Genomic DNA, 9,937 nt, shown 5'->3' on the forward strand with positions numbered 1-9,937 from the left:
GACGCCACGTTTCTGTTTATGCAATGCCGGGTAACGGAGCTCTCGATAACCTCCTGTGTTGTTTAGGAAGCCCCTGCGCGCCCTGCGTGTGTTCAGCACCCTCTGCTGCACGCGATGTCTTGGGTCCCTTGGCAGAATTCTCCATTCTGAGTATTCACATTGTCCCCCAGGGTGACAAGTATGCCTCCTGCCCTCATCCAGGCTGCGAGTGGGGAGCCAGTCTCCTGTGTGTTGTCGCCCCAGCTTCTCTTTTACGCAGCCCTTTGATCACTAGCAGGTGGTCATGCAGCAGGCTACACCATCAGCCTGCTCTTACTTGCACGTATCATCTGCAAGGATATCACGGAACATCCTGTCGCACCGCTTGATGGAATCTCAGACACGATTCCCAGGCTGTCGGCAAGGCTGGTGGGACGCGCTCCTTCGGGACCCCGAAGCTTCCCTCTGCTCACGCGGTGTGGACTCCGGCCTCTGCCAGGGTGAAGTCCACCCTTCCAGGCTGATGGGTTTCTGCCCGTCCTCCCGCGAGAACACCACACTGACACGGTTAGCTGCGCACAGTAGGATGCGACATCCGGGCAGTAGCCCTTCTAGCCGCCTTCTCAGTTCATGCTTACGTGAGTTACTCTGAGTACCCACGCCCGCGCGGTTTTGCTGTCCATCTCGTGCCTTCTGTTCCTCCCAACAACTATGTCTTCAGATTGAGGAGGTCGTCTCTGCCCTCTAGAGTGGACTTAAATCCTCTTTTCAGATCCGTTATCCTCTGAGAAGCTGCTGGTAGCATGAACGGCCCTACTCCACCCTTACCTAAAACCATCCTTGCGTCACGTACGCGCCATAGCTCACGACTGAAAATCCAAAGCCCGCCTTTCAAGGAAGACAGTTAAAGAGCTAAGAACAGGAACTGTTTCCCCGAGTGTGGATTTTCTCGTTGACGATTTCCCAGGCCCTAGAGGATGCTCTCTGGGTGTCTTCTGCTGGCGTCACTGTTGGCCCGCAGACCAGCAGGGTTCCCTCGCAGGCTCTAGCACACGTGCCAGGAAGTCACCCGTGGGCGGGGCTGTCTTAGTGAGCCTGACACGTGCCTCCCAGGGCCACTATCAGGCTTCTTTTAACTTCCTTGAACCAACTCCATGCTGCGTAACAGGTTTGCCTGCCAAAGAACTCCTACTTTCCTGCACTCCCTGGGGCACCTCCCCTCCCCCCTCAGTCTGAGTTCCTTTCCCTTCTATACGGCTAACGAGGTGCCACCCCTTTTCCCAAAGGCCTCAGTTGACTCTCTGCTGCCCCCCTTTCTCACTGCAACCACTTGGAGAATCTGCAGTCTGGCCCCTGGGCTGCTCCCACACATACGAGTTAGTGTTCTCCCACTGGGAGAGACAGGGGCATGGACGCAGGCGGCCAGCGTGTGCCGTGCCACAGACCTGGCGGTGTCAGGGCCCAGGACCCACACGGTCTCCACGGTTGCCCAGGAGGTATGAGGTGACCCATGGTGCCCCGGAGGTGTGTGTCCCGGGCACCAGCAGGCAGGGGGTCTCTGGCTGAGGGACGGGTTCAAGGCTGGGCACTCACGGCTTTTCTTTGGTCCCCACAGAACATGTTTGGGATGTGGAAGCCCATGGTGTTCTTGGCTATTGCAGCTGTGGCTCTGTATGTGTTACCCAACATGCGACCGCAAGAGACACAGCTCTGCCTCATGGAGTGATGGCGGACCTGGGCCAGTGGAGAGGGCAGACCCCCAGCAGCAGCCACTCTCACCTTTGGGCAGGATGCACTGTACCAGAGCCCCAACCCTACCAATGTGTCCCATGTGTCTCTCTCTCCTTGGCCTCAGTCACTCAGGCTGCAAAGCCTTATGGGAACTATTGGCTCCCACCTCCTGCCTTGTATAAGAACCTGGGTTCCTTGTAATTAAATATCAACCTAATCACGTGAGACTTGTGGCTTTTTATTTGCTGAGTGCTTCGCACCATAACCAGGACAGGATGGTTCCTCCTTAACCAAGTGCTCACACAGGGGTCTGGCTCCCCAGTGTGATCTCTCGCCCTACAGTTGGCCTCAGATACAAGGCTAGCTCCCTGGGCCGTCAGCTGAATGGCAGATGGATTTGTCTCCGCTTATTCAGCCCATCTCAAGGAATTCATCTAAGCAGAAAGAAATGCAACGGACTGGGTATCTGCTGGGAGGCGGGGCCAAAAGACTTGGCTCCTGTGTCCCCATCTGTGTGGTGACACCCTGAGACCTGTGTGGGAGCTCTCGTGGCTTTTCCCTTGTTTGTTCTACTTAGTTGGTCAGGATCCTGGCAGTAAATGGGTGGCACACTCCAAGAACTAACCAAAGAGTTTAATGAAGGAACTGTCGGGGCCGGCCCTGTGGCGCAGTAGCTTAATCCTCCGCGTGCGGCACCAGCATCCCATATGGGCACCAGTTGGAGTCCCAGCTGCTTCTCTTTTGATCCAGCTCTCTGCTATGGCCTGGGAAAGCAGTAGAAGATGGCCCAGGTGCTTGGGCCCCTGCACCTGCATGGGAGACCTGAAAGAAGCTCCAGGATCCTGGTTTCAGATCAGCACAGCTCTGGCCGTTGTGGATGTTTGGGGAGTGAACCAGCAGATGGAAGACCTTTCTCTCTGTCTCTTCCTCTCACTGTCTGTAACTCTACCTCTGAAATAAAATCTTAAAAAAAAAAAAAAAAAAAGGAACCGTCTACAGAAGGCAGAGCGAGGAAAACCAACATGGCGTCGTGCAGCGCCCAGGCTTCAGCACCGTGGGAAGCTGCCTTGGCCCAGGCTGAAGGGGACAAGAGAAGAAGCAAGAGCTGAAGCCATAAAAAGGGACACTGGGTAGTGTGGTGGCCACGGGAGGTGTGGCTCTTCCTCCCACCTGCCGGTTTCCTGTGGGCAGCTGTCATTGACCGAACTCAGCTGCAAGCAGAGCACACAGGCGCCCAGGTGAGGTAATCCTTCAAGGTCAGCCTCCTGGAGCTCAGAGCAGGACAGAGGAGTGAGAATGGGGCTCAGTGAGGACAAGCGGAACTGGAACCCTCTGTGACTGCTTGTGGAAGACCCCAGGTGTATTCTTAAGCCACAGAGGACAGAATGCCTCCCCACCCCGTGACTGCTCAGCTCCTTGGGACTCCTCTCTCTGATGCCGAAGGGCTTTGCTCCGTTCCACCAAGCACCCAAAGCCATGCACGCGGGCGCCGCTGAGCACTGAGCGACAGCACTTCTCCCCCCCATCGTTTTCTCGCGGGAGTGGCAGGGACACTTAGAGTGGGGAGAGGTTCAGTCTGTGTGTAGGCCAGAGCAGTGACAAGGCTGAACCGAGTATCCCTCCTAGCTGGCCTGCTGCCTGTGCCGAAATCATGATCACCCCTTGAGAAACAGTTGTGGCTGGGTGAATTGAGGGCAGTGCCACGTGGCCCTTGTGCCTCCAAGCAACCCCTCTATGGAGACGGTCTTGACGGGGGCCGTCCAGCCCCCCGCTGCTCCCTGTGCCCGCAGTCTCCCCTGGTAGTGGAGGAGAAAGGCCAGCTCGCAGGCCCCACCACAGACACCCTGACACAGAAGCTGCATCCTTTTTCTTTTTTTCTCTTTTTATTTCATTTATTTGAAAGGCCAAGTTACAAAGGAGGAGTAAGAGGTCTTCCATCTGTTGGTTCACTCCCCAAATGGCTGCAATGGCCAGGGCTAGGCCCAAAGCCAGGAGCTTCATCCAGGTCTCCTACATGGGTGGCAGGGACCAAAGCACCTGAGTCATCTGCTGCTGCTTTCCCAGGTGCATTTGCAGGGAGCTGGGTCAGAAGTGGAGCAGCCAGGACAGGAACTGGAGCCCATATGGGATGCTGGCATCATAGCCAGCAGCTTAACCCACTACACAACACTGGCTCCTTTCTTTTTTTCTTTTTTAAAGATTTATTTATTTGAAAGAGTAACACAGAGAAAGAAAGAGAGAGAGAGAGAGAATCTTCCATCCACTGGTTCGCTCCCCAAGTGGCTGCGATGGCTGGGGCTGGGCCAGGCCGAAGCCAGGAGCCAGAGGCTTCTTCTGGACCTCCCACATGGGTGCAGGGGCCCAAGCACTTGGGCCATCTCCACTGCTTTCCCAGGCACATTAGCAGGGAGCTGGATCAGAAGTGGAGCAGCCAGGTCTCAAACCAGTGCCACATGGGGTGTTGGTGTTGCAGGCATCCACTTTACCCATTATGCCACAATGTCAGCACCCCCCGTTTTTCCCTTTTTTAAAAGAATCTCTTTGAGAGGAATAAAGAGAGCGCTCCCATTCGCTGGTTCATTCTCCAGATTCCCACAATGTCCAGGACTGGGTGAGACCAAAGCCAGGAGCCAGGAAGTCAATCCAGGCTTCCACATTAGTGCCAGGAACCCAGCTACCCAAGCCATCACCTACTGCCTCCCAGGGTCTGCATTAGCAGGAAGCTGGAATGGACAGCAAGGGCCAGGAATGAAACTCAGGCACTCTGATGTGTGATCCAAGCATCTTATATTGCAACTGCAAGGCCAAATCTCAGAACGTGTGTTTCAGCAAGATCCCCAACTGATAAGTGCGCACAGTAAAATGTGGGAACCACTGCCCTAATCAGTTACATCTGGTTGTACATTCTTAGTCGTGACCTAATTAAAGAAATGCCTTTGGGGCCAGCATTGCAGTGTAGCGGGTAAAGCCACCACCTGTGGTGCTGGCATCCCATATGGGTGCTGGTTCAAGTCCTAGTTGCTCCACTTCTGATCCAGCTCCCTGCTAATGGCCTGGGAAAGCAGTGGAAGATGGCCTAAATGCTTGGGCTCCTTCATCTACATTGGAGACCTGGAGGAAGTTCCTGGCTGCTGGCTGGCATCAAACGGGCCCAGTTCCAGCTGTTGCAGCCATTTGGGAAAGTGAACCAGCGGATGGACAATCTGCATCTCCTTCTCTCTCTATAATTCTGCCTTTCAATAAATAATAAATAAATCTTTAAAAAAATGCCTTCACATCCTACCTGTTGCCACTGGCAGCATGTGGTGAGGACTTGCTTTTTATTTATTTATTTATTTATTTATTTTGACAGAGTGGATAGTGAGAGAGAGAAACAGAGAGAAAGGTCTTCCTTTAGCCATTGGTTCACCCTCCAATGGCCGCCACACCTGGCGCACTGTGGCCGGCGTACTGCGCTGATCCGAAGGCAGGAGCCAGGTGCTTCTCCTGGTCTCCCATGGGGTGCAGGGCCCAAGCACTTGGGCCATCCTCCACTGCCTTCCCAGGCCACAGCAGAGAGCTGGCCTGGAAGAGGGGCAACCAGGAAAGAATCCGGCGCCCCAACTGGGACTAGAACCCGGTGTGCCGGCCCCGCTAGGTGGAGGATTAGCCTATTGAGCTGCGGCGCCGGCCTGACTTGCTTTATTTTAAAAAAACATATCTTAAGGTATTCAGTTAGTATTTTTTAAACATTTTAAAATTTCATTTTTATTTGAAAAGCAGAAAGAGAGAGAGACAGAGATCTTCCATCTGCTGGTTCACGCCCACAAATGCCTGCTATAGCAAGGGCGGGGCCAGGCTGAAGCCAGGAGCCCAGAACTTGATCTAGGTCTCCATGGGGGCGGCAGGGACACAAGTACTTGAGATGCCTCCCAGGGTGTGCACTCACAAGAAGCCGAAGCAGAAGAAGAAGAGGCAAGACTCAAACCAAGCGTTCATGGGACGGGGGCATCCCAAGCAGGGACTTAACCTCTGTGCCAAACACCAACCCCAGAAACCCTGCCTTTTATCCACTTTATCCCCGTCACCAGTGGCAAACGTGGTAGAAAAAGCTGGAAGATTCCCTAGAGCCCAGGGCTGTGGTCTGAATGCGTGAGTCCCCCTGGGAACCATATATTGAAATCCTAACCCCCAGGTGACATTAGAATGGGGACCCCTGAGGTGATTCGGTTGGAAGGGTGGGGCCCCCACAACTGGGATGAGTTCTTGGATCCCACGCGTGCCCCGTGCACGTTCACCGGGAGAAGAGGGCCATGTGCGAGGAAGGGGCAGGTGCTCGACCTGGGCCTTCACAGCCTCCAGACTTTGAGAAATAAACTGCTGTTGTTTCCAAGCCGCCCCGTCTACGGTGTTTTGTTATAGAAGCCCAAGTGGACTAGGACAACAAAGGTCTCTGACTGAACTTGGAATCAGAAGCCAAGATGGAGGTCAGGTTCTGGTGGGCAGCTGGGCCCCAGTCGGGAGAGCCAAACCTCGAGCCTGACTTGGCAGGGGCCCGGGGCCCGCTTTCCCCAGCCTTTCTGTGGGGAACCCAGAGCTTCTGTTAGGGTGCTTACCACGCTGCTCAGCTTAGAACCCCGTGGTGCCTATGGTCTTAGAGATACACGTCACCGAGGTCTGTCAGAAAAGTCTCCTTTCCTTGAATGTGAAACATTCAATTCATTTGAGCATTTAAAAAAAGAATAAAATAAAGGCAGGCAGAACTGACTCTGTTTACAGGGGTGTCTCTTGGAAGCCACAGCAGGCATGCACCCGAGCCTAGGTACAGGCAGCCCCAAGCATCCAAACCACTTCCAGGAGCCTCTGTCTCCCTGGCTGCCTCCTTCCTACTCCCTTCCCAGACTCCTCTGCTTCTACTTCCACTCTTGCCAACAGCCAGCTGCTGTTAGGGGCAGGCTCGGTGGTTCTAAAGGCACACGTACCTCCGTTCTGATTCTGGAAGGTGGAGTGTTAGGGTGCAGAGAAGGAGAGAGGGAGGCAGCGTGGGGACCCCGCTGGTGGCCTCTGCAGGGCCGGGGACACAGCTGCACAGCAGGGCCTTGTTCCCCAGACACCAGCAGAGGAAGCAAACTCGCTTTTATTGTTAAGATTTTTTGATTTATTTGAAAGGCTGAGTGATAGGGAGAATATCGTCCATGCACTGGTTTACTTCCCAAATGGCTGCAACTGGGCCATACCGAAGCCAGGAGCCTGGAACTCCATCCAGGTCTCCCATGTGGGTGGCAGGTGCCCAAGGACTTGGGCTGCCCTTCTCTGCTTTCCCTGGGGCACATTAGCAGGAAGCTAGATCAGAAGTGGAGCAGTCAGTGTCACAAGCAGTGGCATATCCCACTGTGCCACAACACTGGCTCCAAATTAGCTTTTTTCAATCATCTAATCAATGTCAAGGCACCACACTAAACATATTTTATGTTATTTCATCTTCAAACATTAAAACACTCACACACACACACACACACACACAAGGAAATTACTAACTCTGTTTTACAGATGAGAAAACTCAGACCCGAAAGAGTAAGCATGACCTGCCCAAAGCTGCAGAGCCGGAAGTGGAGAGGCTGGAATTCAGCCTATGGATCTTTTCGCTCTACCCCATCGTCCCTAAAATCAGTGTCAGAACCAGAGTCGGTGTCACTGATTGTCCAAGTGCCTGCTGTGAGCTGAGCCAATCTGGTGTCTCCACAGGGGATGAAAAATGTCCCTTGTTCCAGAAAAACAGGCTTTTCCAATTTGGCCCATCGGACCTGCTCACGCAGATTCGGCGCAGCCCGAGTTAAATGAGGCCAATGCTGGTGGCTGACAAGCAGTGCCCCTTGATGGGAGAGGCAGGAGGCCCAGGTGAAGGGCCAGGCAACCTGGTCTCCCGAGATAGGTCAGCCGCTGGTGAGTCAGGGGGCTATAAACAACCCGGGCCCCCCGCCAGCACTGCCCCCGACACTTGGCTGATGAAACCCCCTGTAAGCCCCTTTGTCCGTCATCCCTGCTTGGCGTGGGGAGGGGCACGCTGGCGCTCCTCAGGGAGGGGGCCCTCTTGGCAGGCCCCGGGACAGCATTGCGCACGGTCTGTTCCGGCTCACAACGCCGGGCCTCGAGCCGGGGCTCATGGGCTATATTGAGGACTGAGTCACCAGCCTGAGCCTGGTGAGTGGCTGCCGGGGCCTGACTCAGGCCCCGATTTATCCTGGAGAGCAGCAGGCTCAGGTTTCTCGAGGGGGGTGATGGGAACCATGCCTTGGCACTTCGCACCTCACACCGCAGGGCCATTCACTAGCTCCCCTGGGGCCCACAGGCGAGCTGGGACTTCGCTCTCCTCTGGCTGGCTTCGCGCCGAATGCTCCCACCTTAGCAGTGGCCAAGGACAGACTGGGGGCCTCGGATCATGCCCACAAGGTAGCGCCAGGAGCCAGTAGGGCTTGTAAAGGGACCATCAGCTACGAGGGACCCCACTCCCCACCCCCCTGCCCTCTTCCAGCAGCTCAGAGAGGAATCCAGCCCTGCTCAGACCCCTACCTCAGTCTCCATATCAGGGCTTCAGAGACAACTCTGCTGGACTCCGAGCCCCCGGCACCTCGGGCCGCCAGCCAGGAGTCTGCCTCTCCACACACAGGGGCAGGGGTGGGGCCTCTCTCCACTGGAGAGCTCAGCCTCCCAGCTGGATACACTGGTGCCTCTTGGGTGATCTTGGCCATGGGACGGAGATGGCTGGGGTGGGGGTGGGGAGCAAGAGGAGGGTTCTGGAGCTGGGAGCAAGGGGTTGCCAGAGGGAGAGTAGAATTCCTGAGTACCTCGTCACTGGCAGCGACAGAACATGAGCTGCAGGGCCCAAGCTATTTATACCTCGCCTGTCACTATCAGGGCCCCCAGAGCCCCCCTCCCTCCCAGCCACGCACAGCAGGCCCCTTTCCCGTTTCTGGTCCCTTCTCTCCTCCTCCCCCTCCCTCCCTAAGGGCCAGGCAATCTCATTACACAAGAAGGGAAAGAGAAGGAGACAACTCTGTCGCCCTAAGCACTGCTGCCCCCTCCCCAGTTCCTTCTCCACGATGAGCACCGTCCTCATTCTGCCCTTGGGAGAGGGTCCCCCCAAAGATGCCCTCTGTCCGCTCCCTTCTCACCAAGCCTAAGGTAGAATGGATCATCTCGAAGGGCCCAGGACCTTCCCAACCCCCAGTTATCACACAGCTAGAGGCATGGCCTCCCATCCAGCTAAGCCTGCAGAGTCTAGAAGGCTCGGAGGGTGAGGTGGCAAGGCCCGCGTCGGGACATGTACGCTACCCAACTGTACAATACACGTGCCCTTTATAATAGATTCCATAGCTCTTTCTCCTCATCCCAGGCAGCTCCTCTGGCTGTGTGCCTCAGTTTCCCTACTGGGGCCATTGGCCAAGCCTCCCACAGCCCTTGGCTGAGCCCAGTCCTGCCTGGGCACAGGGCCGGCCTCCCTGGGGCTGTCCCTGACCGGGCTTGGGCCCTGGCTCCGCCCACCCAGTCACAGTTCCTGGGGCTCTCCCAGCTTCGGCCTGTCTGGGCAGCCCACCCTTTCCCTGGGAGGACCTGCACGTGGCCCAGGGGGCTCCCTGGCACCACAGGGGCCGTGCCCCCCTCCTTTCTCCTCACCTCGGTTGAGTCAGACTTGGGGGAGAGGGGGCACACTCGGTGTGACTCACTGGGTGTCTTTCCTGGAGCTGGGCTTCACTCTGAGGCCATAAGTCCAAACGGGCTGGTGACAGGGACACTGAGTCAGGGGCAGAACCTGGATCCTCCCCCAGGACCCTGGGTTTGGGCTCCAAAAACTGCTTTTCTACTAGTTAACTGGAGCCACGGGAGTGGCGGGCAGGGGGAGGCACGCCCCCAAGCCTGCAGCTCTGCTTCCTCTCAGGCCAGCTCTGCACAAGCACCCACACTTCCCTTCCCAGTCCACAGGTGGACAATACCCCGGGCCAGCAGCCAGGACTCCCAGGCCCTGTCAACAGCCCTGCCACCAACGGGTCCAGAAAATTCTGTCAACGCCATCACATCAGTGCGCTCAGCCCTCACCCCTGGCCTCAGTTTCCCCTCGTACCTCTTCAGTCCCCGCGGGGGCCTTTCAGGCCCGACCTACGGTGCGGCCCCGGGGGGCGTCGCGCGCGGGTGGGGCGCTGTCGCCCCGCCCCCGCCCGCCCGTCTGTCAGTCCGCCCGCGCGGCCCGGGG

The 9,937-nt window shown here is 56.4% G+C and overlaps 1 protein-coding gene and 1 long non-coding RNA gene across 16 annotated transcripts in view; one reads left to right on the forward strand and one right to left on the reverse strand.

The window, feature by feature from the left end:
- Nucleotides 1-1,935, forward strand: part of CCDC136 (coiled-coil domain containing 136) — a 29,364-nt gene extending 27,429 nt beyond the window's left edge. For all 13 annotated transcript variants that reach the window (XM_089328556.1, XM_008258226.5, XM_008258227.5 and 10 more), the window contains one exon: nucleotides 1,595-1,935. Coding sequence is in view for 10 of the 13 variants with exons in the window: in XM_008258226.5 (XP_008256448.5) it covers nucleotides 1,595-1,911 (317 nt within the window). In the remaining 3 variants the exon portion in view is untranslated. The remainder of the gene's footprint in view (nucleotides 1-1,594) is intronic.
- The window catches only part of LOC149127582 (uncharacterized), a 33,114-nt gene extending 23,178 nt beyond the window's left edge, over nucleotides 1-9,936 (reverse strand). For all 3 annotated transcript variants that reach the window (XR_016231020.1, XR_016231019.1, XR_016231021.1), the window contains exons 1-2: nucleotides 9,809-9,936; nucleotides 9,364-9,466 (exon numbers count right to left, since the gene is read on the reverse strand). This is a non-coding gene — a long non-coding RNA (uncharacterized LOC149127582). The remainder of the gene's footprint in view (nucleotides 1-9,363; nucleotides 9,467-9,808) is intronic.
- Nucleotide 9,937: the final 1 nt, after the last annotated feature.

Source organism: Oryctolagus cuniculus, chromosome 3 (assembly GCF_051225735.1).
Source record: "Oryctolagus cuniculus isolate XC-2025 breed Fujian yellow rabbit chromosome 3, ASM5122573v1, whole genome shotgun sequence".
Classification (NCBI taxonomy): domain Eukaryota; kingdom Metazoa; phylum Chordata; class Mammalia; order Lagomorpha; family Leporidae; genus Oryctolagus; species Oryctolagus cuniculus.